Raw genomic sequence first — 27868 nt, forward strand, 5'->3', positions numbered from 1 at the left:
AAAAATATTTGATCATGTGCTACATTTGAGCTATTAGATATAAGAAACTACGGGCACACACTTACTGAGAATTTCCTATTCCACTGTTTCTCAAACTCGCATTTGATGTATTTCATAATTGAAATACCTGGGATAAATGATCCAGAATGACCTATATTTATTAATACTGAAACTTTAAAAAAGTATGATCAAATTTTCCATTGCTACCCCGAACACACTTCCCCAAATCATCCAATTGAAGCCCATATACTATAAGGGTCTTTCTAATACCATCTTTCTGAGACTCCCCTTGGTTCCCAGTGGTGTGTGTTCCCCTTTGCTGCAATAAATGATAAACGAAACTTCTGGTATATTCTTGGTTTTAAATGCTCTGACAGAAACTAAAAGACCTATCAACCAATGGCAATGGATTTTATTTTGGTCCTGATTTTAGAAAATATCTATGAAGACAAGATATTTGAACACTAGATATGTGGTATTAAAGAATTACTGTGTTTTTTTTAAGGTGGGATAACGGTCTTGTGGTCAGATTTTTCTTTTCTTCCCCAAAGACTAGTTATTTTCTAGAGATACATGTTTAAATACCTACAAGTGAAATTATAGGATGTCTGATATTTGCATCCCCGGGCGGGGGGGGGGGCGGGGAAGAACAGGTTAGAGCTATAGACCATCAAGACTGTCAAAATGCCCGTAATTGTTAAAGGCTGTTAATGAGTAAGGTAATTATTCTACTCCTCTACGTGATCGAAATTTTCCAAAGGTCTTTTTTTTTTTTTTAAAATTCATTCTTTTAGGAGAGAGCAATATTGTAAGATCAAAGAAAAAGCCATAGTATGGCACTCAAAGAGCGAAGCATTAACCTTTCAGAAGGCTGGGGCTTTCTCTCTTATCTCGCACACCTGCATCAAGGCTGCTAGATGGGTGCTCCTAAGTGTCCCAGGCAGAGCAATGTCTGAAGTAAGTGAAATTGTATGTGGAACCACATGTGCTACGATTAAGGGTCCCCTGACATCCCACCCGCTACTTCGTCGCCTCCCTGCTCAACTCACCCCATCCCAGCCTCCGCGCACATCCAAGATGGTGGGTCAGGACAGCGAAACGGGTCAGCTCTGCCTCCCAGAGCGTGCGTTGGCGCCGGCCCGCGCAGGCGCATTTCTGCTTCCCTGCCCGACCTTGGCGGACCGCGCCTGCGCGGTGGGGAGCTGCTCGCAGCTCCCGCTCGGCCTTGGGCTGGCTGCAGTCTCCGTTTGAGGGCGGCCGAAAGTGGCTGGTTTGATTAAGATGAGGTTTCTGCTAGTTCTCCTGGTGGCGGCGTCGGCGGTGATCCGGAGCGATGCCTCGGCCAACCTGGGCGGCGTGCCTAGCAAAAGATTAAAGATGCAGTACGCCACGGGGCCGCTGCTCAAGTTCCAGATTTGGTGAGTGTGTGTGCGGGGCCCCGGCAGCGCCGCCGCGCCTCTGCGAGGCCTCTGTCGCGATGTGAGGCCCCGGCTCCGCGGCCTAGTGGGCTGAACCTCCCCTGGCCCGGAAGCACGGCGCCAGCAGCCGTCCGCAGCTTGCCTTCTCTGGGGTCCTTCCCGGGACTGCCAGGCCGCCCTTCTGCCTCCAGGCAGAACCGCTCACTTGGCTCAATTCTTTTTTTGCCTCCTCGAATGGTGGGAGTGGGGAGGGAGGGCACGAGAAGGTTAAATACCGAAAGGCGAAGACGTGGGGACACTTGTCAGTACGGAGGACCGGTCGGCGGCGTCACGCCATGGCCACCCCGGCTGCCTGCGGAGGTGGGCATGAGTTGGCGCAGCGTCGGCGGAGAAGCTGGAGCGTTTGCCACCCAGTGCCCCTTTCCTGCCCCTTTCCCAGGGTTGTGCCGGGCACCCCCGCCGCCCTCCTGGGCGAAGGTTAATTCGGGTCGTTGGAGGAGACCCGCGAGTGACAGACGCCTTTTCTCCAGGACCTGCCGGGGTGACTGTTGAGTGAGGGAGCGGGGATTCCGACAGCTGGAGGGCGAGGAGAGGTCCAGGGAGGCTGATTCTCAGTTTGCAGTTTCCAAAATGTCTTTACGAAGGAGCACGTTGCTCTTCTGACAGTGGTTCACTCCCAGACGACTCTCTTATCTTTTCCCCCAACCCCCCTTACACCCGCCTCCCAGAAGTTGCCTGTACTGGCATGTCTGTCTTTCTACCTTTCGAATCTCTTGTGCATTCAGAGAAACAGAAAAAAAGAAAAAACCCTAAACCAGAAAAAAAACCCCAGCAGTTTTCGACGTTATTCTGTAAGTGATTTTGTCGTTACCTGGTTAAGTATTAGAACCTGAGCAGTGATGCATGTAATAAGGTAGGTGGGGTTGGGGGAAGATTTGAAAGGCAAACTAAAATTGTAAAATTGTAGAAGTTAGAATACTGTATTGCAAGAGATGACTTTTTTCAAGATCGGATGGTCAGGTTAGTAATTTTTCAGAGTCCTGATACTTTGGAGTATTAGTGTTGGCCGTAATGCAGTTAAAATCGGCTTTTTAAAATTTTAAGTGTTAATTTAAGTGTTCTAAAGGTTAGATTTCCTGTGTGCCCAGCTGTTTTTTTGCTTATCTTTTAAAGAGTAAGCAAATATTTAAAATTTAAAAAATCAATTTAAGTTACCCTTAGAGTCAGGAAGTGAGATGGTGAGGCTTTATTTTTGGAGTGAAAACTATAAAAACTTTGCACTTTCCTCCTGATTAAAAAAAAAAAAAAACAGAACAACTCCCTGTACTGTTTACTATGTGGCCAGCATATATCATTTTCATATAATACTGTAAATGGGGGTTATGACTTGACCATTCCTTTTTTTTCCATAATTTTTTTTTTTTTAATTAGAAAGTGGCTGTCATTTTTTTTCAGCCTATAGCTATTGGTAAGGATTGTGATACTTTGGATGTAAGTAGTTAGAAAAAAAAGACTGCATTTTCCAAGTTACACAATTTTTGTTTCCTACTTTTGCACCTCTTGGGTTCACTTGTACTTTTCCAAAATACTCTTCTTTTACAATTCTTCTATTGGAATACTTGTCACAATAATTTAAAAAGTGTACCTTCCACTGAGGTTGTTCATAAATACAGGGAAGGGCATTTAGTTCTTCAATTAAACTTTTTAAAAAGTCTTAAGAACTTCAGTTGAGTTTCTGATACATAGTTTCTCTTTCATTTTTCCTTTCCTTCTTTTTTTTTTCCCCTTTAAGTACAAACTTGTCCCAAAAATCTAATGAGAGTTTTCTTTTATAGCACCTGGAGCATAGTACATACAAAAGTTATTCAGTTTTGTTTTGTTTTTTAATCGTAGATGGGAAATAATTTTATTAGTATGCCCTCCATATACAGGTAAATTGAGCTTGTTGTTTGTTACTTCTTCCCCCAGAGATTAATCTGTATATAGTGAATTGAATATTGGGTTTCTGGTTTTGGTAGAATCTCTTGGACATTCATTTGCGAGTTTGGGAAAGAAGAGGAAGCTAAAACAATTGAGGATAAATACGTGAAAATGCTTTTAATTCTATTTGAAATCTGAGTGCTATAAAATGCAGGTTTTCATTAATTACCACTGTGAACAACGGAGAGAACTATTTTTACCTTTTCAATCACTTTTGTCCTTTATTATTTTATGAGTGCTCTTTCTTTAACTGTAGCTCAATATATCATCTATTAGTTGTACCACTTTTATAATTGCTAATAGAACAAGACAGCAGCACAACACACAGATGGAATTAAAGGGAGAGAGTGTGCAAAACAACTTAAAACAAACTTCCTTTTCTATATTGATGTATCTTTTCAATAAAAATTCATTCAGTACCTGCTTGTGCCAGGGACTAAAGATACCATGGTGAACAATATAGATATGGTTCCCCATGAAGCTTCCAGAGGTGCACAATACTACATTATACACCTAAGTCTTTGGGTTGTTTTTTTTTTTTTTTTAAGATTTTATTTATTTATTTGGCACAGAGAGAGAGATCACAAGCAGGGGGAGTGGCAGAGGCAGAGGGAGAAGGAGAAGCAGGCTCCTGGCTGAGCAGGGAGCCCGATGTGGGGCTCGATCCCAGGACCCTGGGATCATGACCTGAGCCGAAGGCAGACAGTTAACTGACTGAGCCACCCAGGCGCCCCCCTAAGTCTTTGGTTTATGTCAATTGATGGAGCAATATAATTAGATGAATTTGATGACACTGATTTCATATTTGGGGGAAAAACTTACCCTGCTTATTTGGATGTTTAAACATTGAACATAAAAAAAAAAGGAAGTTTGCTAATCGGAGCTTAAAATAGTTTCCTTATAACATTTTCCTTCCTTGTGATTTTTATGAATAAATGCATTTTATGTGTAAATGTATACTGACAGATTCTGTTTGGCATGATGTTTGTATTCATGTTTTATTTTCCCCATATATGAGATTTAACATGTAGTCAGACCTACAGCATTTAATCAGTTGTTGTAGTTTAAAGAGCTTACTGGCAAAAATAAAAAATAAAAAAAATAATTAAAAACAAAAATAAAGAGCTTACTGGCTACAGCTCTTTACAGTTAATCCTTATTTGGATATTTAACAATTGATTCACTAAGAATAGTAGATTAATGTTAAGATTTCAAAACATAGTCAGAATACAGAATTTTCCAATTTTTGTTAATTTAAGAATCCACTGCTGTAATTTTAGGGCAACCAACTTCTAAAAGTATTTTTAAGAGGTAAATGAAACAACTACTCCAAGAACAGATTTTTATTTATACAAACTCAGCCTTTGCTTTCATGATATGGAGGCAAGAAAATAAAGGGGATTAGGGAGGGTTTCCATGAGGAAATCAACTTTGAACTGAGATCTAAAGGATGAGATTTAATTGCTAGAGAGCTTTCAAGCTATGGGAATAACACGGTCAGTGGCCTTGTAGTAAAGAGAACATAATTGCTTAAGAAGGCCAGGGCTACTGACCTCAAAGACCAAAGAGAAGGTGGCACAGATCCTGGAAGGTCTGGCAGACTATAAGGAAAGATCAGTTAGCCTCACTGTGGAAAAGACATTAGAGGGGACAAAGAATAGATATGGGGAAACCATTTAGGGGGACCATTGGGAGCTGCCCAGGTGAGAGATGATGGAGCTTGGAATACAGTGGTGGTGGTAGAAGTAGAATGTAAAGGGACAGATTTAACAGATCTTTAGGAGATAAATTTTGTGGTTTTGGTGATGGGTTACATCTTTGTGGGGAAGGAGAGGAGGTGTGGAGTGAGAGGTGTCAAAGATGGCTCCTGAGTTCTGGAGTGGTGCTATGCCATTCACTAGAATGATAAAGGAGACAAATTTTATGGATCTTTCTTTCTTTCTTTCTTTTTTTTTTTTAAAGTAGAGGGTTGGATTTTTTTTTAAAGATTTTATTTATTTATTTGATAGAGAGGGAGAGCACAAGTAGGCAGAGCGGCAGGGAGAGGGAGAAGCAGGCTCCTCTCTGAGCAGAGAGCCCGATGTGGGGCTCTATCCCAGGACCCTGGGATTATGACCTGACCCAAAGGCAAACGCTTAACCAACTGGGCCACTCAGGCGCCCCTGTGGATTTTTTTTTTCTTTTTGGTGGGAAGGAGTGGGAGGAATCCTGAGTTTTTAAAATGATAACAGGGGAATATCCTACAAAGAAATTTTCATCTCCCCAAAATAGCCATAATAACTAAAACTAAAAACTTATTTTATTTATTTGTTTATTTGTCGGGGAAAGAAAGAGAGCAAAGCAGGGGGAGTGTTAGGCAGAGGGAGAAGCAGGCTCCCTGCTGAGCAAGGAGTCCGATCCTGACTCTGTCCCAGGACCCTGGGATCATGACCTGAGCCAAAGGCAGACACCTGACCCACTAAGCCACCCAGGCGTCCCTAAAACTAAAAACTTAAATACCAGTTACTGTATTTCACCAAACCTAAGATATGATGGATTATAAGATACACCATTATTTTATATACCACTCAGAGGGAGAGAAATACTGCCGTTTAAACTGTGACACAGAAATGATTATAAGATAAATACTGATTTTTCAAAAAGATGCTACATAGAAAAAATGTACTTCTTAGAATCATTGAAATAAAGGACTAGTAAGTTGATCCAGGTAGAAGAGTACTAATGGAGTGTTAACTAGAGAACAAATAAAATGCTGGCTGCTACACCTACCACTATGTTAGATTTTTATTATTTATGTATTTATTTATTTTTAAGATTTTATTTATTTATTCATGACAGGCAGAGAGAGAGAGAGAGGCAGAGGGAGAAGCAGGCTCCCAAGGAGCAGGGAGCCTGATGCGGGACTCGATCCCAGGATTCTGGGATCATGACCTGAGCTGAAGGCAGACGCTTAACCATCTGAGCCACCCAGGTGCCCTATGTTAGATTTTTAAAGTTTTCTGTAATTATGTAGAACTTAGTCACCATTTTGTTTTGTTTTTTACTATTTAAACAAAAAACTGCAGTATCTTAACTGAGTAATGTACACATAATAGTGGTTTGTACTTAATAATGAACAAAGTACTTTAGTCCAAAGCTTTTAGAGGTAGGTAAAATATGAATGGTTTTAAAGGTTTTATCTCCTCTTACAGAAAAATTGAAACATTCTTTCTTTACCATTTGCCATTAAGGTAAGTGGTGGAAATCAAATTGAATGAATCATTTGGAAATACCAAGATAACCTCATAAATTTTGAATAGTATAGTTACTGGAAAACTGCATTTGCTGGACTAACAGTTCAGAGGCCCAGGTTCTTATTTGATCTGCCTCTTATCTTCTGAATGACTTTCCGGAAATTATCGAATCTCTTTAGCTCTCAACTTGTTCATCTGTAACATGATGATGTTGGTTGCATTCCAATTACCTCTAATATTCTCTTACTGTTTTATACTGTTAGGAAGCTTCAAGGCAAAAAATGAAAGCATACATACGTGTTTCATTTCTGTCACCTTTTCTGCTTTCCAAAAGGGGAAATCAAGTCATGTTTTCACATATCTACCTTGATTGGGGTGCAGCCTAGAATTGGTGAGGAAGAAATCTTGCCATGTGGGTTTTAGCAAGAACTGCTGATGAAATCAAGTCCTTGTTTTTTATGCTTTTTTACATGCTATTTGTTTTCCCCTTTTGTCCGATATTAGGAAGATAAATATTAGTTTTTTATAGTAATGTTTGAAAACCGATTGTCTGGTGGGAGAAACAGAAACATGTTAAACAATATTGTAGTAAAGCATTCTGTTCAGAGTGTTCTAAAAGATCGTAATGGAGGGCTTTAAAAACCTAGTGGAAAGAAAGGTTATTCAGGGAGGGTTGGAAGGCTTTGAGAGGAGGAAATTAAATCTTGAAGGGTATGGGGAAAGCACCAGGAGATGTAGAGAAAGAGCTTTATAAAAAGGGAAGATCATATGTAAATGAAACCTGACTCAGCACAGAGAAGGGAGAGGGGACAGGAAATAAAGCTGGAGGTAGATAATCGATTAAAAACTAGCACAGCATAAATGCTTTCATTTATCAAGTTTTATTGTAATGTGTTATTTTTATTGTCTTTAATGTTGTGATGAGAACTTTGGTAAATAAACTTTTGAAAACTTTAGTCTGAGACTTTCATCTTTTAAAAAAATTAAATTAGTTTTCTGGCTATAAAAATAATACAGGTTTCTTGTAAAAATAATAAAAAAGTGTAGGGGAGGAGACATTTTTTTCCTACCCTTCTAGGTTCTTTAGCCTGGTCTGTTAATCAAAATGACATAAGATAGATGAACAGGAGAAAAACATTTAATTACATACTTATGAGAGCCCTATAAAAAATATGAGAGGCAAGAACAAGTTGGGCAATTGAGGCTTATATAATATCCTGAGCTAAAGAATAGGATAGGGGCCTGGGGCTTCAAAGGGGAGGAGGGTAATTCACAGGACAATAAGAAGAGCAGATGTTTGGTTAAATAGATGTTTGCTCTGCCACAGAAGTCTTTCAGATAAAAAGTTACCCCTGATAATAGCTTTCTATTTGGGCCTATCTAAATTCTTTTAAGTAGTTAAGGGAGCAGTGAGTTTTTTTGTTTTTGTTTTTGTTTGGAGTCTGTTTGGTCTAAATTGCCTTCAGCTCAAAATAAGCCACCTGCCAAAGTGGCATATTTTGGGGTCACATATTTTGCTCTCCCCTCAGAAGTACACAAAAAAGTAGAAAATCCTTGTAGCCCTCTATTAACATTTTGAAGAACATCCTTCAAGACAACTCTACACACATACTGTATTATGTAATTTTACAGAAGTGATCATGTTCATAGTTGTATGCTTTTTTTTTTTTTTTGAAATTCTCCTTCCCCTCCATCACTTACTGTTCAGTGTCAGTAATTACAGATACGCATCAGCAGGCATAATATTACATAAGATGAGTGTTCCTTAATTTATCTAACCAGTGCCTTATTGGTTAACTCTTAGGTTGATCCTGATTTTTCACAAAATTATTTTTAAGGTGAATATCCTCAAATATGCTGTATACTTACAATTTTTGTAAACTAAATCCACAGAAGCACAATATTATGATTATGTCAAAGGGTATTACATTTAAAATTTTGATATTGTTCAACTAGTTAATACTCCTACTGGAAGATCTTAGAGAAGTAGTTGGGTTTTTAAAGATTACTAGTTTATTGCACTGTAATCAGAATACGACATTGGCTATTTTTACTTACTGGGCTTTCTTTGTGATGTAACATGGTCAATTGTTGCAAATGTTCTTTGGGCTATCGGGGGTTTCTCTTACTAAAATAAAACCTGATGGATCTATGAAATCTGCTAATGATAGTATTCAGATCTTCTGCAGTTTTTATTGTTCATCTTCTATCACTTACTCTGTTTTCTAACCATCAATTTTTTTAGGGCCTCAAAATACATACATATATATTTTTTTGCCTCAAAATATTTTTTGATTCTGCTTTTTGGTTTTAAGATTCTTGTAGTGCTGCCTTACCTCTTATTATCCTTCTGCTGCTTGTAGAATATTTTTGGATGTAGGCTCTATTTTGACTTCTTTCTATTTGCTGTTTCTGCATTTTCGTTTTACGACATTTTTTCCATAGTCCCTCAGGTGGTTTTTTTTTTTTTTCTGTTTCTCCTCCCTTTTTCTCAAAACAAGAGAAACTGCTTCAGATATTATCAGTTGATGAACTGTATCCTCTTCAGTAGATTATTACCAGTTTACTACTCTCTCTTCTTCATTAGAATATTGCCAGCACCAAAAAGGCATAGATTTTTGTCTGTTTGGCTTCCTCTTGTTCTAGGTTCTATCTCTTTTGACTGTCATCAGTCAATATTTATTGAATAAGTGAGTACAACCTGTTGTAGTCCACTGTGGTTTGTCCTGAAATAACCTAACTGCCCTCCTGCCCGCCCCCCCCCTTATATTCCTAACTGGAGTATAGATAGATATCACTTAATACTGTTCATTTCTGGTAGGTTTTTACCTGGTTGGCTTCTGTTCTAGTTTGGTAGCTGTTAGGCATAGAATGTAATACATGCAAAACTTCCGTTTTGAACATAACTCTTATCAGTAACACTCTTGGCCTGGCCTCCATGCCTCTACTGGTGGGGCTAAGCTTCCAGAATTCATTGTGCTACTGCCAGTCTTCTTTCTGCTGCTGTGATATCAGACACACCCTTACTTATTATTATAACTGCATTATCCTGTTGGTGGTTTTCTTTCTACGATTCCTGGCTTCTTTATTGAGTTTATTCTAATGTCATGTGAAATCAGTCTACAGCCAACAGGTAAATAAATATACAGGTCAAATAGGAAAGCAATAAAGCAACCCAGAGACTTCTTCAGTTTGGCCATTGACTTAGCAAAGAACACAATATATTTTTTTATCAGACTCTTTAACAACTTATAAAAATGCACTGAGGGTGAGTTCTGTGGCATGTAATTAAAAAATGTATTGAAAAGAATAAAAGCTTGGCATCGTATATGAAGTATTTTAAGATGAAACAAAGAATTCTACAAAATGCAGTTGTCACCATTTATTGAGTGACTGCATACCTTATAAATCTGTTAATAAGTGTTTTCCAGAGTAAACAGATAAAATTCCTTCCCCAGGAAGAGCTGAAGGAACTAAGTAATTTATAAATTCGTGGTGGAATAGTCTTTAGCAAAAGAATTCCTGAAATGTTATGCCAAAGGTATAGAGAAACTAGAAGCTAGTGGCCTCCAGAAGAAGACAAAAGTATGAAGAGAATAAAAACAGATTACTAATCAAATTTTAGGTTTGTTACGTCTTTGGAATACACTTAGTAAAGAAGCCAGGAATCTTAGAAGCCACTTTAGGCATATTTCGTGTATGTGTTTTTACTGCGGTGGCCACTGTAGTGTTTCAAGATTTGAGGTAGCTAGAAGGGAAGTCACTTGATTTCGTATAATACTGTTGCTTAATCTGACAAGCTGATACCTTTTTAGTGCTGCTCTTGCAGCTTCTTAAAAAACTGAGCAAATTCTGGGCCACATTTTAATCTTCAAAGTGTGTGAGCACTCCTGTTTGCAATTTTAAGAACATTTATCAGTTTAGTCTATTTTTCACTCCCTGAATACCTTGTTTCTTGTGTGACTTAGAGAACATCTTGCAGATTTCATTCCTTAAAGCACTTAGAGCAGGTGATGCACCAGACAAATGTTTATTATTGTATTTCATCTACTAAATAGAACAAGGAAAAGTAAAGATTATATCTAAAAACACAGCTTTCAGTGATCAGTGAGCTGTTGGACTGAGCAATGCTGTAGACAATTAGAAAGCACAGTATTTACCAAATACCTTCCTGATTTTCTTGGTACAGTGTGGGAGAAATACTAGTTGAAATTCTTGGGATGCAAGTAGCAGAAACCTTTTTGAACTGCTTTGAACAGTACATTTGGAAATGCATTTTAAAATTGTTGAGAGAATAGTCTTAGAACCCAAAGGCAGGGATGCAGCCGGGCTTTAAGACGAGCTAAAATAGAAAACTGGGGAAGTCGGAGATGAGCTAAAATAGAAAACTGGGAAGTCGGAGAAGACGTCATTCACTTTTCCCTGGTTCACGTCTGTACTTTTTTTCTCAGTAAAAGGTACTTTATCTTTCTGTTTCTCTGAAGATTCACTTATCTTCTCAGTCCTTTGAAAAATTAAACATGTTAAACGTTCACCTTTGTGGAGATAGCCACGTTTTAAAATCCCATTTCTTCCCTTTTAGAGAGGGAGTTCAGGCCTTCATAAATACCTGAGATTTTGTCCTGTTTTCTTTTCTTTTTTTTTTTAATTATTATTAACATATAATGTGTTACTTGTTTCAGGGGTACAGGTCTGTGATTCATCAGTCTTACACAACACACGGCGCTCACCATAGCACGTACCCTCCTCAATGCCCATCACCCAGCCACCCCATCCCCCGACCCCCCTCCACTCCAGCAACCTTCAGTTTGTTTCCTAAGATTAAGACTCTCTTATGGTTTGTCTCCCTCTCAGGTTTCATCTTGTTTCATTTTTGCCTCTCTTCCCCTGTGATCCTCTGCCTTGTTTCTTAAATTCCACGTATCAGTGAGGTCATATGATAATTAATTGTCTTTCTCTGATTGACTTATTTCACTTAGCATAATACCTTCTAGTTCTGTACACATGGTTGCAAATGTCAAGATTTCAATTTTTTGATGGCTGTGTAATATTCCATTGTGTATATAATACCACTTCTTCTTTATTCATCTGTCAGTGGACATCTGGGCTCTTTCCATAGTTTGGCTATTGTGGACATTGCTGCTATAAATATTGGGGTTCAGGTGCCCCTTTGGATCACTACATTTTTATCTTTGGGGTAAATAACCAGTAGTGCAATTGCTGGATCATAGGGTAACTCTATTTTCAACTTTCTGAGGAACCTCCATACTGTTTTCTAGAGTGGCTGCACCAGCTTGCACTCCCACCAACAGTGTAGGAGGGTTCCCCTTTCTCTGCATCCTCGCCAACATCTGTCCTTTCCTGACTTGTTAGTTTTAGCCATTCTGATTGGTGTGAGGTGGTATCTCATTGTGGTTTTGATTTGTATTTCCCTGATGCCAAGTAATGTTGAGCACTTTTTCATGTGTCTGTTGGCCATTTGGATGTCTTCTTTGCTGAAATGTCTGTTCATGTCTTCTGCCCATTTCTTGATTGGATTATTTGTTCTTTGGGTGTTGAGTTTGATAAGTTCTTTATAGATTTTGGATACTAGCCCTTTATGTGATACGTCATTTGCAAATATCTTCTCCCATTCTGTCGGTTGTCTTTTGTCTTTGTTGACTGTTTTCTTTGCTGTGCAGAAGTTTTTTATCTCGATGAAGTCCCAATAGTTCATTTTTGCCCTTGCTTCCCTTGCCTTTGGAGATGTGTCTAGCAACTTCTTAGTTGCTGCAGCTGAGGTCAAAGAGGTTGCTGCCAGTGTTCTCAAGGATTTTGATGGATTCCTGTCTCACATTGAGGTCTTTCATCCATTTTGAGTCTGTTTTTGTGTGTGATGTAAGGAAATGGTCTAGTTTCATTCTTCTGCCTGTAGCCGTCCAGTTTTCTCAACACCATTTGTTGAAGAGACTGTCTTTTTTCCATTGGATATTCTTTCCTGCTTTGTTGAAGATTAGTTGACCATTGAGTTGAGGGTCCATTTCTGGGCTCTCTATTCTGTTCCATTGATCTATGTGCCTGTTTTTTGTGCCAGTACCATACTGTCTTGATGATTACAGCTTTGTAATAGAGCTTGAAGTCTGGAATTGTGATGCCACCAGCTTTGGTTTTCTTTTTCAACATTCCCCTGGCGATTCGGGGTCTTTTCTGGTTCCATATCAATTTTAGGATTATTTGTTCCATTTCTTTGAAAACAGTTGATAGTATTTTGATAGGGATTGCATTAAATGTGTAGATTGCTCTAGGTAGCATAGACATTTTCACAATATTTATTCTTCCAATCCATGAACATGGAACGTTTTTCCATTTCTTTGTGTCTTTCTCAGTTTGTTTCATACCCTGTTTTGTTTTAGTAAGAAGATCTGAGAGATTGGGGTTTGTGATGGGCTCAAGTTTGATATAAAAAGATCTGAGAGATTGGAGTTTGTGATGGGCTCAAGTTTGATATAAGTATTTGACTACAATTGGGGCAGACATAATATAGAAAGGGGAAAAGGGAGAGTGGTTGGCATCGTGAATCAGGACACTGAATACATGATGGACTCAAAAAAGCACAGAATCTATTTGAAATAGCACAGACAAGGCATTTTCTTTATTTCTTAAATTTCCTTTCACATAGATCATCTCATTTGTATCCAGGTTTTTTCTTTGAGAAAAGTACTGTGAAAAATATTTTAAAGTGAGCAATTGCAAAAGTTGACTCCATATAGTAAGATATTTCTATATTACTAGGGATTTGCAAAGTGATTAGGACTTAACGTTAAGATTTCAGAGTTTAAATCTACTTCTTAAGGACCTTTGGTCCCACTGTAGGAAGAAGAGGCAGCTGCTGCAGCATATTTTTAGCATGTTCCCATATTTATGTGTTGGGGGTATACTGGAAGTCATAGTTTTACTCATGGACCCAGAAAGAATGAAGTAAGTTGGAAGAGCTGGGTGTGGTAGTAGAAGTGGAAATGACTGGCTCCTCACTATGTATGCCTTGAATTTCACATTTTGTCCACCTCAGTAAACCCCAGGTATGTTTTGTTTTGGAAAACATCTGTAAGCAGTAGAGATTGCTACTTCAAAACAGGAAAATTGATTTTGGGAAAACAGTTATTTAGGAAAAAAGTTCCTTAGGTTTTCTTCACAATTCTGGAGGCAATGATAGGGAGGAAAGTTTACTTATATGTAAGTAAACTTGTCTAAAAATATGTTGTGTCAGTTTTGTAAACTGCTTCATCTTTCAGAAATAAAATAGGTGCAGTTTTTTTGTTTTGTTTTTGTTTTTTTGTTGAGGTATAAGTGACATATTAGTTTCAGTTGTACAACATGAAGATTTCAATATTTGTATGTTGTGCAAAATGATTACTACCGTAAGTCCAGTTAACAGCAATCACCATACAGTCACAAATTTTTTTTCTTGTGATGAGAACTTTTAAGATCCATTCTCCTAGCTACTTTCAAATATCCCATACACTATTACTAACTATAGTTACTATGCTGTACATTCTATCCTCATGACTTAACACGTTTTATAACTGAAAATTTGAAAAAAGGTACAGTTTTAAAGTCCTTTTTGGATTTCAAGATTATGGACTAATGCCATTTGGAGTTTGATGCAAAGGTCTGAGACCATACTGAAGACTTGGGACTGGGAGAACGGAGGATAGAGCTAGGCTTCTGAGCACAGTAGCCAGAAAAGTAGGTGACTAGGAGGAATCTGACCACAGGTGTTGCCTGCACATAAATACACCTCTCTAGCTGGGCCTCTTAGGGCTCCCCTTGGCAAAGGATTGGAACTCCCAGAACAAATATGAGGGACTTATGGGGGCCCACAGGTTTTTACAGAGGGAGAATCTCTAGGTCTTCATCATGGAAAAACTTCAAAGATCTCTGCCATCAAGAAGTCAACTATATAGGTACTTGCTTGTGGCATTTTGGCCAAAGGGAACTTATTTCCTGGACAAAGGGAAGAATAGCTCTTGTACCATCTAACTGTTTTATTGGGGTCTAGTGGAAAGGGCTAGGATGTCAAATCACAAAGTCCATGTTCTGGTCTCTCAGCCCCTGACTAAGGCAGGGACCACATCTGTGTCACTCATTACTACATGCCCAGTGTCTAATATAGTGCTTGACATGTAGTAGACATTCAATAAGTATTTGAGTGAGTGAATAAATAAATAGTATATATGGATGTATAACCGTGGAAAGTCACTTCATCTCTTTGGGCTTCATATTTTCTCCATCTATAAAAAAAAAAAAGTTTCAACTCAATTAACTTGGTCTCTAGCTCTCACAGTGTTTCATTAAAAGTTAGTGAATATCATTTTAGATAATTAACTCCGTTGTAAACACTGATGCAAACTTGAGGACATTGAAATCAGTTGCCATTTCTTGGTTTCAAGGTAGGTAGGCATATAGGTATTATTTTTTGTAATATCCTCAAAACAAAAGCAACATTAAAAATTTTCTTATAGAGAAAGCAATTGATAAAATACTACAATTTGGTGACTCTAACACAGTAATAACATTAGCTAAGGTGAATGTTTACTAAACAAAGTATGTGGAGATTCGTAAGTTAAGTATTTAGCTGTAGAAATTTGTCTCCTTTTGCAAAAATTTCATACTTTTTAGGGACTTAGTCTCTTGTGAAATTTTTATTCTAAATGTAGAGGAAGTATTAATTGTAAAGAAAACTGGTGACTCTCTCTTTCTCTCTCTCTCTTACTTCCCCCTCCCCCCCAAGTGCGTTTTCTTAAATTGAGATCTACTAATATTTGGACTGTTATACCCTGCCAGATACAAACCTGATGCTGGTGGTTGGTTTCTTTTTCCTTGATGACAGTGTGATCAACGAAGTTGGCACCTTAGTTATTGATTCTGCTTCCTCTGTACTTTCCTTGCTTTTTATATTCATTAACTTAGAACTTAATGTGGTTATGTGTTTAACAATCTTACCTGAATTTGTAAGCTCTTTTGTTGATTTGGTGGTACCACCTCCTTTTTTTCTCTCAACATTATTGAATTATGATTGACAAATAGAAATTATGTATAGTTAAGGTGATGATTTCATTTACATGTATATTGTGAAATGATTACCACAGTAAGGTTAGTTAACACATCCATCACCTCATATAATTACCTTTTTTTATCGGGTGAGAACATTTAATGTTTATTCTCTTGACAACTTTCAAGTAATACAGTATAGTTAGCTACAGTCACCTTGCTGTAAATTAGATCCCTAAAATTTGTTTTGCATCTGGAGGTTTGTATCCTTCCACCATCTCCCCATTTTGCCTATTCCACAGCCCCTGGCAACCACCAGTCTACTCTCCATGTCTCTGAGCTTGGCTTTCTTAGATTCCATGTAAAATGATATTATACAATTTGTGTTTCTCTGTCTGACTTATTTCACTTAGCATAATGCCTTTCAGTTTCATCCATATTGTTGCAAATGGTAGGATTTTTTTTTGCTGAATAATATTCCTGCGTGTATTTATACCACATTTTCTTTATCCATTCATCTATCGATGGACATTTAAGTTGTTTCCATGTCTTAACTATTTTAAGTAATGCTAAAATGAACATGGGGGTGCAGATACCTCTTAGAGTGATTTCATTTCCTTCGGGTATATCTAGAAATGGGATTGCTAGATCATATGGTAGTTCTATGTTTAATTTTTTGTGGAACTTCCAAAATGTTTTCATAGTGGCTGTACCATTTACATTCCCACCAACAGTGCACAAGTATTCTCTCTTGTCTACATCACTGCCAACACTTACTATCTCTTGTCTTTTGGATGATAGGCATCCTAACGGGTATGGGGATATATCTCTCTGTGATTTTGATTTGCATTTCCCTGTTGATTAGTGATATGGAGCACCTTTTCATGTATCTGTTGGCCATCTTTATGTCATCTTTGGAAAAGTGTTCAGGTCTTTTTGCCCATTTTTAGTTAGATTATTGACTTTTGGCTATTGAGTTGTATGAGTTCCTTATACATTTTGGATATTAACCCCCTTTATCAGATATCTGATTTGAAGATACTTTTCTCCCGTTCTGTAGGTTGCCTCTTCGTTTTGTTGATGGCTTCCTTTGCCCTGCAGAGGCTTTTTAGTTTGATGTAGTCCCACTTGTTTATTTTGCTTTTGATACCTTTGCTTTTATGGTCAAATCCACAAAATCGTTGCCAAGACTAATGTCAAGGTGTTTACCCACTGTGTTTTCTTCTAGGATGCTTATGGTTTCAGGTCTTATGTTTAAGTCTTTAATCCATTTTGAGTTGATTTTTGTGTGTGATGGGAGATAGTTGGTCCATTTTCATTCTTTTCACGTTGCTGACAGTTTCCCAACACCATTTGTTAAAGAGACTATCCTTTCTGCAGTCTTGGCTCCTTTGTTGTAAATTAATTGGCCATATTTCTGTGGGTTTATTACTGGGCTCTTGATTCTGTCCCATTGATCTATGTGTCTGTTTTGTGCTCCTACTATACAATTTTGATTGCTGTAGCTTGGTAATATAGCTTTGACGTAAGGAAGCATGGTGCCTCCAGCTTTGTTCTTCCTTCTCAAGATTGCTTTGGCTATTCTGGTTTTTTTGTGGTTCCATACAAATTGTAGGATTCTTTGTTCCATTTCTGTGAAAAATGCCATTGGAATTTTGATAGGGATTGCATTGAATCTGTAAATTGCTTTTGGTAGTGTGGACATTTTTACAATATAAATTCTGATCCATGAGCACAAGATATCTTTTCATTTATTTGTGTCTTCAATTTTTTTCATCAGTGTCTTAAAGTTTTCAGTGTATCCTCCCCTTATAGATGCACTCTGGTGGCCTTTTCCCCTTTTCTTGTTGGGGAAATATTATATCCACAGTATAGTTGTTCAGAAATTTTAATGGAGATATTTGATGCTGTTGACTTAATTTCTGGAGTAATGTTATGGATTGCTGTCATACTGCTGAAAATTACCTTCCCAATCTTTGTTTTCCTTTGCAAAGTAGAAGCAAATTTTAGAGTCAGAAGGGATTTAAGAGTTCTTTAAGTTCCTTTTATTGTGATTGAGCAGGCATGTTTGCCCAGTTAGGGGCAGAGTGGAATAAGAACCAAAGTTTTCATGTCTCATGCCTTGGTATTTTTTAAGCTTTCTGTGCCCCAGTTTTGAAAGTCCCTATTTCAGATGTATAAGAATTGTTGTCGTTTCAGTATTTATCCTCATTGATACCCCCACAAAAAGCAACTTGATTTGAGAGCTCAAAATATGCCGACATGTATGAATAGGTATTTGCTGCTGCCCAACAATAACCCAAATCTATAAAGTTTAATGTTCTAACAGATGGATATACATGGTGGAGAGCATCAGTTGTTACTACTTTGTCACTGTTTGTGAGAAATGCTTTTTTAATCTTGGCAATTTTTAGGCTTTGTCTAAATGCAAAGTAAGTGTAGGCATATTCCAAATCGCTTAACAGAAGCACTTTTATTTTTCTGCAGTGTTTCCTGAGGTTATAGGCGGGTGTTTGAGGAGTACATGCGGGTTATAAGCCAGCGGTACCCAGACATCCGCATTGAAGGAGAAAATTACCTCCCTCAACCCATATATAGGTAAGTAAATTTCAGTAACTTAAAAGGAATTTTTAAAGTGAATTTTTTTCACTTTTGTGAGTAAACTTTTGTGAACTAGTTCAATTAACTTTTCTTGGTTATTACAATTTTTTAATTGGTTACAATAAACAGAGAACACTGTTTTATAAATAGCAAGTTTATTTGATCCAAATATGGAAGAATTTTTCTGTAAGAAGGAAAAGAGGATTATTTCAGAGATGGTAACCTTCTAAGGATGTGTTTTCTTATATAATTTTTACTGTGGAAATAGATCAAGAACTCCCAAATTTTTATATGAAGTCTGTACTGTTAAAATAATATTTTTAAAGGCTAATACTATATATTTTTACAAGTTGATTTTTGATTGATTTAAAAGATATTAAACATTTTTGTTTTAAAACTCCACAGTAAGCTTTAGTTAGTATCGTTTTCACTACTTGTAATTAGTAACTTTTAGATTTGGTGTCTAGAAATTGTCTATACACATATACTTGAGTTATGAAGTTTTGAATTAGGTGAGAAATTGTGGCTTCTCATGAATTTTTTTTTTCTTTTGATAGACACATAGCATCTTTCCTGTCAGTCTTCAAACTAGTATTAATAGGCTTAATAATTGTTGGCAAGGATCCTTTTGCTTTCTTTGGCATGCAAGCTCCTAGCATCTGGCAGTGGGGCCAAGAAAATAAGGTATGTAACCTAATAGTTTTGATAGTTGTAGATTTTTAGGTTGTAAATGAAAATATTATAATGGATTGTTTGTTTTTTTAAGTACTTGTTGCTGATTCACCTGTTCACTTGTATTATTTCAGCTTCGATCACTTTTTAATCTTTGGGCATGGCACTTAACCTTTCATGGCCTTAGTTTTTTGTTTGTGATTGTTTTTTCTCGGCCTTAGTCTTAACTATGTATTAAGAATGATTGGGTTTTGGGGCACCTGGGTGGCTCAGTTAGTTAAGCGACTGCCTTTGGCTCAGGTCATGGTTCCAGGGTCCTGGGATCAAGCCCCCACATCAGGCTCCCTGCTTGGTGAGAAGCCTGCTTCTCCCTCTCCCCCTCCCCCTGCTTGTGTTCCCTCTCTCGCTCTCTCTGTCAATTAAATAAATAAATAAAATCTTTAAAAAAAAAAGAATGAGTGGGTTTTATCTTTTTACTATTTGAAGGATAGGGAGGTGTGACTTTAGTAGAAACTGGGCACAAAATAATTTAATACCTGATATTGATTATATAGATTAGGTCAAATCATATCCAACGAAACATAATATACACATAATGTAGGCCTTTTATACTAACTTTATAGGTATTAATGGGTTTATTTACATTGAAAATGACATTTCCAAGAATAAATCCATTATGGATTTGTTCTTACTAAAAATTTTTTTTTTTTTTAAGATTTTATTTATTTATTTGAGAGAGAGAGAATGAGAGAGAGCATGAGAGGGAGGAGGGTCAGAGGGAGAAGCAGACTCCCCGCCGAGCAGGGAGCCCAATGCGGGACTCGATCCCGGGACTCCAGGATCATGACCTGAGCCGAAGGCAGTCGCTTAACCAACTGAGCCACCCAGGTGCCCTGTTCTTACTAAAATTTTGTCTGTTTTTATTTGTCCTTATATATATATATATATATATATATATATATATTTATATGAATCTTTGGTGCTATTTCTTTTTTCCTTTGTAGGGTCTTGCTGTGGCATATATTCTTTTTAGATTTCTTTCATTTGTTTTACTTAAAATCATCTTTTCTAGAGGGTTTATCTTTTTGCTCTGAGGAATGGGACTAATTATATTTCTCTCTTGGGTGGGATTGCTTACTTAGGTTTCCTTCTAAGGAGTATTCTGTTTTGGAGTCCTCTCTCTGGTCTTGTTCTTTAGTTCTAGGCTGAAACTACCTTTAGTGGACTCCTACATATCTATGCTTCTTTTTCTTAGGGAACCATTGATTTCCAGTAACAGGCAAGGCTTCTTATAAACATCCTTAGGTGCTTCCTCTTATTGAACTGTGTCTCTCCCTGTTATTAGTAAGATTGATATGCATAAGATTAAGAATTGAAAGTTAAGTACTGATGATGTTTTGTGTTATATTTATTAATTCTATTGATTCCAACTTCAGTGCATTTTACTTCTGAAGACATATAACATTGTTAATCTGCTGGGGAAGAGGAATGTACTTGAAAGCTCTAGCTTTCCTGACACTTCCTTGTGTATTGTTCCCATGAAAACAGACATACTGTTTCCAAATGCGAGGGTAACCCCTATGAAATCAAAGCCCACCTAGTTCAAGTGGGATGGGAGGAGAGCTTTTTCTCACTATGGGCATTTTTATTTACTTTTTTGAAATAACTTGCTGTGAATTGACATCCTCATTACATCCTGTTTTTAGTCAGGTGATTTTGTTAAATTAAAACCTTTCTGTCTACCAAGGAACTTCTAGCCTCTTTTGAAAGGGTATAGATTTGCCTTCAAAAGGGAAGCGAATATAATTTAATATGCTAGTGCTTTCTAATCTACTTTTTTCTTATTTGACTTAAAATGATTTGTTTGGAACATGGACAGGTTGTATTGAATACATGGAGTTGCTGATTATTGCATCACTAGTCTCTTGTGAATTCATACCTTATATTATAAAAATGGTGAAATAAACCCTTCTTATGCTGGTATTCGTTTGTTTAACTTATTAAGGCTATTATGAAATCTCTAGAATTTCTGTCTCTACATTATGAATATATATTCAGTGTGTGTAAAGCTGTGAATTAATGTTTCATTTTCCTTATTCCATGTATGTTATCTGAATATACAGAATAGCAATAATAGTCTGTATAGAAACTTTTTTAAAGAATTTATTTATTTATTTATTTTAGAGAGAGAGAGAGAGAGAGAGAGAGTGAAAGAGCAGGGGGAGGAGCAGAGCGGGAGGAAGAGGGAGGGGAAAGAATCTCAGACAGGTTCTGTGCTGAGCGCAGAGCCCGACATGACGCTTGATACCACAACCCAGAACCCTGAGATCATGACCTGAGCCGAAACCAAGAGTCGCACGGTTGACTGACTGAGCCACCCAGGCTTCCCTGCCCCTGTATAGAAACTTTTAAAGTAGATTTAAAAACAGCTGTTACCAAATAAAAATGAGACTCTGTATTTAAAAGATTACTGTCTTCAGTTGTAATGTTTTGCCTTTAAAATAACTTTGCCTGCTGTACTTAATTATATTTTCTTTTAGGTCTATGCATGTATGATGGTTTTCTTCTTGAGCAACATGATTGAGAACCAGTGTATGTCAACAGGTGCATTTGAGATAACTTTGAATGGTGGGTTCTGAATAGTTTGCATTCTGTAACACATTTTAAATGATTTATAATGACCATTGGGCTTTTCTGTTTTTCATAATATGCAAAACTATCACTTTATATGGTCCTCAACTCCCCTAGCTTGAGAATTATGTCCATATGATGACCCCTGAATGTATAACTCTAGAGAGCTCTAGATCTCTCTTCTAGATGCTATACCCGGGAATCTTTTTTTTTTTTTTTTTAAACACATAATGTATTATTTGTTTCAGGGGTACAGATCTGTGATTCATCAGTCTTACACAATTCACAGTGCTTACCATAGGACATACCCTTCCCAATGTCCATCACCCAGCCACCCCATCCCTCCCACCGCCTCCCCTCCAGCAACCCTCAGTTTGTTTCCTAAGATTAAGAGTCTCTTATAGTTTGTCTCCCTCTCTGGTTTCATCTTGTTTCATTTTTCCCTCCCTTCCCCTATGGTCCCCTGTCTTGTTTCTCAAATTCCTCATATCAGTGAGATCATATGATAATTGTGTTTCTCTGATTGACTTATTTTGCTTAGCATCATACCCTCTAGTTCCATCCATGTCATTGCAAATGGCAAGATTTCATTTTTTTGATGACTGCATAATATTCCATTGTGTATGTGTATATATATATACACACACACACACACACACACACACACCACATCTTCTTTATCCATTCATCTGCTGATGGACCTCTAGGCTCTGTCCATAGTTTGGCTATTGTGGACATTGCTGCTATAAACATTGGTATACCCGGGAATCTTAAACTCCTCCCAAACTGTTGATTACCTCTGCTTCCTGCAATTCTTGGGTACTCCAGTTTGCACCTTCCCTGGCATTGCTCATTTATTTATAATGGCACTGTTATCATTCTACCTAGAGTTTCCCATGTCAGAAAGCTAGGATAACCTCAGTTTCTCCCTTAGTCTCCATATCTAATGGATTACCAAGTCTGATTCTTAATTCTACCTTCTGCATTTCTCAGAGTTCTACTTCTGATTATCTTTTTTTTTTTTTTAAAGATTTTTATTTATTTATTTGAGACAGAGAGAATGAGAGAGAGAGAGCACATGAGAGGGGGGAGGGTCAGAGGGAGAAGCAGGCTCCCCGCCGAGCAGGGAGCCCGATGTGGGACTCGATCCTGGGACTCCAGGATCATGACCTGAGCCGAAGGCAGCCGCTTAACCAACTGAGCCACCCAGGCGCCCTACTTCTGATTATCTTTATCACGATTATTTTCTTACCCTCTAATACATTCTCTAAACTAGAGGTTGTCAGATATAGCCTATGAGTTAACAGTATTTTTAAAATTTTTTTAGTGGTTACAAAAAAATCAAGACTATTTTATGGCACATGGAAGTTATATAAAATTCAAATTTTAGTGTTTATACCTAAAGTTTTGAGTTTCGTCAATGAAAAATTTGTGGAAATTTATTTCTCTGGTTATGTAAGTACCTATGAGATATTTTTTATTTTCTCTTGAGCCATAAAGCCTAAAATATTTATTACCTGGCTTCTTACAGAAAAATCTGCTGATACCAGCTCTAAACAGTAGAGTGATTTTTCTTTTTCTTTTTTTTTAATGCACATCATTTTCATCTCGTTGCTTCACTGCCTTAAGTTCATTAAGTGGCTTTATTTTGTCTTCAAGATAAAGACCAGAACATTTAATAACACCCAAAAGGCCTTGCTTGATGTAGCCTCAGAATTGGCAAACCATGGCCACGTGGACCCTATGTCCAGCTGCCTTTTTTTTTAAATAAAATTTTATTGGAACACAACCGTGCCTACTCATTTATGTATTGCCTTTTGTTTCTTTCAGACTACAATTAGAGTTGAGCAGCTGTGATGGACTGTATGTCTTCCCAAGCTGAAAATGCTTACTGTCTGGCGCTTTATAGTTTGCTGATCCTGATCTAGTCCCTCCTTGCCTCTCCAGCTTCCCTTGTGCCCCTCATCTCTTGTATTTCAGCTCTCGCTTTTAATGACAGTATTTTTCCATTTTAGTGATACCTCTCACTTAATAAGTACAAAGGCTCCTTTCTAGCCTCCTACGTCCCTCAGCATCTTCTAGTTTTAATTCTTAGCACACAATTGTGATTTGTAGCTATTTGTGTAGTGCTTTTAGTATCTCCCCTACTGGAATGTAAACTCCATAGCAGCAAGAAGGGTCATTCTCTGGTTCACTCCTGTATCCCCAGCTGTATATATAGGCAATAAATATTTGTGGAACGAGCATTTATTATAGACTCATCTTTAATTTTAAGGGGTGGTACTGTTTATTTTTATTATAGATGTGCCTGTGTGGTCTAAGCTGGAATCTGGTCACCTCCCATCCATGCAACAGCTTGTTCAAATTCTTGACAATGAAATGAAGCTCAATGTGCATATGGATTCAATCCCACATCATCGATCATAGCCCCACCTATCAGCACTGAAAACTCTTTTGTAAGTAGTTTAAGAATACAGTAACCATTTACAGATACCATTCTCATCACAAAAGATACTAGATATTCCATACCACTTGAGTTCCCAGTTTAAGATTTAATAGATGGGTGTTTTCTTTATTAAAATTTAGTAAGTGATCAAGAGCGTTTGGACCTGCCAAAACAAGGTAGGGTTGTGCTACTAATTTTATCTTCAAGGCTTAATAACTGGGCCTTTATATAACATCACTTTTTTGGCTGGAACTCCTAATAGTCAGAGTTGGTATATTATGCTAGAATATTTATATACATATCTTCTCTCTACCTGCAAATAACTAGTTCCTAAGAGTATGCAGATTCTTTTAACATGCTCGAGATAGAAAATTTGTAAGCAAATGTGTGTGAACACAGAGAGGTGAATGTTAGTTAACTTTTGCATAGCAGAGATGTTCTCAGTTCTTTTCTTATCAATGGGTTGATTTTATAAGAGTGAATTTTGAAATAAAATATTCTTTTTTCTCTTTCAGACATTAAGGGATTTTTTGCAAGAGCAGCGTGACTGACATTATGAAGGCCTGTACTGAAGACAGCAAGCTGTTAGTACAGACCAGATGCTTTCTTGGCAGGCTCGTTGTACCTCTTGAAAAACCTCAATGCAAGACAGTTTTTCAGTGCTGGCACATTTTGGAATTCTGCACATTCGTGGAGTGCAATAATACTGTATAGCTTTTTTTTCTTCCCCAAATCTACTCAGTTAACAGTTTTTAAAAAATGTAGACATTACCACTTGTACCTTTTTTCCTTAGTCATATTTGGAAAAGTAGAAAATTGAGTTACGATTTGACTTTCTTTTCAAAGATGTCTGTTAAATCTGTTGTGATTTTATATGAATTTTCCTTTTTTATAGTTTAAAATTGATCTTTTGGGAATACAGCTGAAATTCCCCAATACTTTATAAGAGGTTATCAGGCATCTTTAATTTGGTCATGTCCAATTTACATAGTTTTCAAAATACTGCAGATTGTGAACAGTGCATTATACGAGATTATGGGGGGAAATCCTATATCCAGAGTACTCTACCAATTTGTGTGTATGTGCGTGTGTGTGTGTGTGTGATTACCAGAGAATTACTAAAAGACCAACTGCTTTTTAAATATTGTTATGTAGTTCAAGTGTCTTGCCTTGACCAATCTAAATGAGTTGATTAACTGGGCCTTTATACTTAATAAAAAACTAAGCAGATGTAAGTTAAATAAAAAGTTTGAATTTATTGCCCAGCGTACCTATTAACATTATCTTTAAAAGTTGTCTTCCTCAATTTTTGTTTTTGACTTACAGGTAATTTCATAAGGAACATACTTTAGTTTCACACACAAATAATAAGTCATTTACCATTTTTAGGGTAACTGAAACTTAGTTCCCTTGAAAGTTCAGGTAAACCTCTTTACACCATTAATTTTAGGTGAATAGAGCTTACTTGTCTAATAATTTAACTTGTTTAACATCATATATCAGAATTTTATTATATTTAAGGAACAAAATCAAAAAGTTTTTTATTCAGTGAATTTAATATCTTTTCAGAGTTCTAAAAAGATAGTTTTTTTAAGCAAAAAACTTAAAACTGCTGGACTATAAAGGTAATTTAGCAGAAATAGGATCATAATGTAGAAAAATAGTCATATATCAGCAGTCTTAACATATTTTAGCTTCCATATGGGAATAGAAGGGGTAGGTCTAGATTTGTTGCTAGAAATAAAGGGATTTGAGGAAAAATTATGAGATAATTCAACATTTGGTCTACCAAACACTTAGCACAACCATATACTTCATTTATCAGTGAATATTTGTTGAATTAATGTCTGGTAATCATCATGATTTTACAGCCTCAAGCTGGAACATACTGTAATTTCTAGCTAACAGGAAGGTAGTCTGATAATTCACTGCAGAAAATTGATTTAATGACTTCTCCTTTTAATTAAGACTGCAGAACTGTTAACCTAAGTCGATACAGTGGCAAGAGTCAAAAGAGATTAAGCTGGAAGTTTCTTAGAGGTTATCATTCAGGTGTAATGTTTTATCTTACTTATGATAAAGGCTTAAAGCCTCGTTACCTTCATTTGTAGCAGCCCAAATGTCTGTCTTCTGCACGTTGAACACAGTGCTCAGTGTGTGTAGGGCCCTTCTTCAGTGGATGGCCATTCCACTAGTGACAAATTAACCTTTTGGCATTTAGACCTTCCAAACTCGAGCCTTTGGATGTTCCCATGTATGTGACAGGTCAACCCTGAAAAACTTAAGATTAAATTCCTTTTTCATGTTTGTCTTGGGTGAATAACTTGTCTTTTGGAGAATAGCTTTAAGTGGCTTAGACACTGATAAAACTCAGTGTGTTCTTTTGACACGCATCTCAATACTGTTTTACCTTTGACCCTATTTAAATCTAGGATTTAATAGAGTCTAGTGAAAAAATTAGTGGGAAGCATGAATATAAACAAGGAAAAGGGGAAAGTTAGAAACTATTTAGAATTAGTTTTATTATATTTCTAACATTTCAGAATTTATTGCTTACAAATTGGTGTGGCTGTGTAGTTTATAAATGTTTATGTACTATATTAAGTAGAAGACCATAGAACATTATGGCAGGTTGGCTAATGTTATTGGGGTTTTTACCACAGTTGCTGTTATGGAAGAAAATACTTGTTAGATTAATAAAAAATGTTGACAAAACATGGCTTTATACCTCAGTGTCAAGATGTGCAAGACAGATACGCTTTCAGAATATAAATACATTTTTTAATGGCATTAACATTAATGACAGCAGTTGGTCAGCCTTTACCATTGTCAAAATACAACAGGATTCCAATAATAATTCTTTCTTATTTTGAATATTGTTAGTTTGGGACCTTGATCGGTTGGCATTTTATCATTGTCATCATTTTAGTTAATTCAGATTTTAAAACCAGCCTGCAGAATTTTTAAGCATGATTTGATGATATTCAACACTAAGGCTTTAAAAAATATCTCTTGAGAGAAACATGAGGGTTTGTAAAGTTTAGGGGCTTACTACCATAGCAGTGTGAAAATAAACTTCTATTAAGCTGATGTAAAAGGAACCCCTCTTTTGTGGAATTAAATCTGTGCTAGAACATTTCACATGGTAACTGTATTTAGGAAATTTTGTTTTGTAAAAACTGTCGGCATCAAAAAGTATGTTCACTTTCTAATGACTTCTTAACCCAACCAGTGCTAACACTGCACGCCTCCCTCTCAGCCCGGCCCTGAAGTCCTACTGCTCTTGGACCTTCAACCCACCTCTCAAGCCTTACGGTCCACTTGTGTTTCAGTGTTGCCGAGCTAACAACAGCTCTGTGGTGTAACTCTGTGCTGGGTTGGAGCAGAAAGCAGCAGTTTACGTCATTGTCCATCATTACCCCCAACCTCCAGAATTCCTGAGGAAGTAATACTGACACTCCCAAATAAAATAGTATGAGGACCTTCCCTCTTGACTAATAGGGACAACTTAATCTCAGAAGAGAAAACAAAGTTCAAATATCTTTTGATAATCCAGGTGAGCCTTTCCCTTCACAGTCCTTGGCTCTTTTTCACTAGGCTTCAGAAAAGCAAATAGATACAGACTCAGCTCCGAACTGTATCTTGAAGAAGAAAATAAACTGGTCTCAGAGTGGGAAGTGTTAAGTCACCTACACTATCAGAGCTTATGGAATGTCTTCTGTTGCCTATGTTAAGCTCGAGCAAAATAAAAAGAAACGTAACTATGTAAACATACAGCAGCATTAGTTTTAAAACTTCCATGTGCCTAAGAATCATTGGGACAAAATCCAGGATTCCCTCCGTAGAGATTCTGATTC

General features: G+C 37.2%; 1 protein-coding gene across 1 annotated transcript; it reads left to right on the forward strand.

Moving 5' to 3' along the window:
- The first annotated feature begins 1173 nt into the window (after window positions 1-1173).
- Window positions 1174-27157, forward strand: SELENOT (selenoprotein T). Its single transcript, XM_034997034.1, has 6 exons — window positions 1174-1418; window positions 18149-18259; window positions 18820-18946; window positions 21475-21562; window positions 23868-24021; window positions 24527-27157. The coding sequence occupies exons 1-5, from the start codon at window positions 1282-1284 to the stop codon at window positions 23990-23992; spliced, it is 588 nt and encodes a 195-aa protein (XP_034852925.1). The 5' UTR covers window positions 1174-1281; the 3' UTR covers window positions 23993-24021; window positions 24527-27157.
- Window positions 27158-27868: the final 711 nt, after the last annotated feature.

Source organism: Mirounga leonina, unplaced genomic scaffold (assembly GCF_011800145.1).
Source record: "Mirounga leonina isolate KUSES-001 unplaced genomic scaffold, KU_Mleo_1.0 Mir_115, whole genome shotgun sequence".
Lineage (NCBI taxonomy): Eukaryota > Metazoa > Chordata > Mammalia > Carnivora > Phocidae > Mirounga > Mirounga leonina.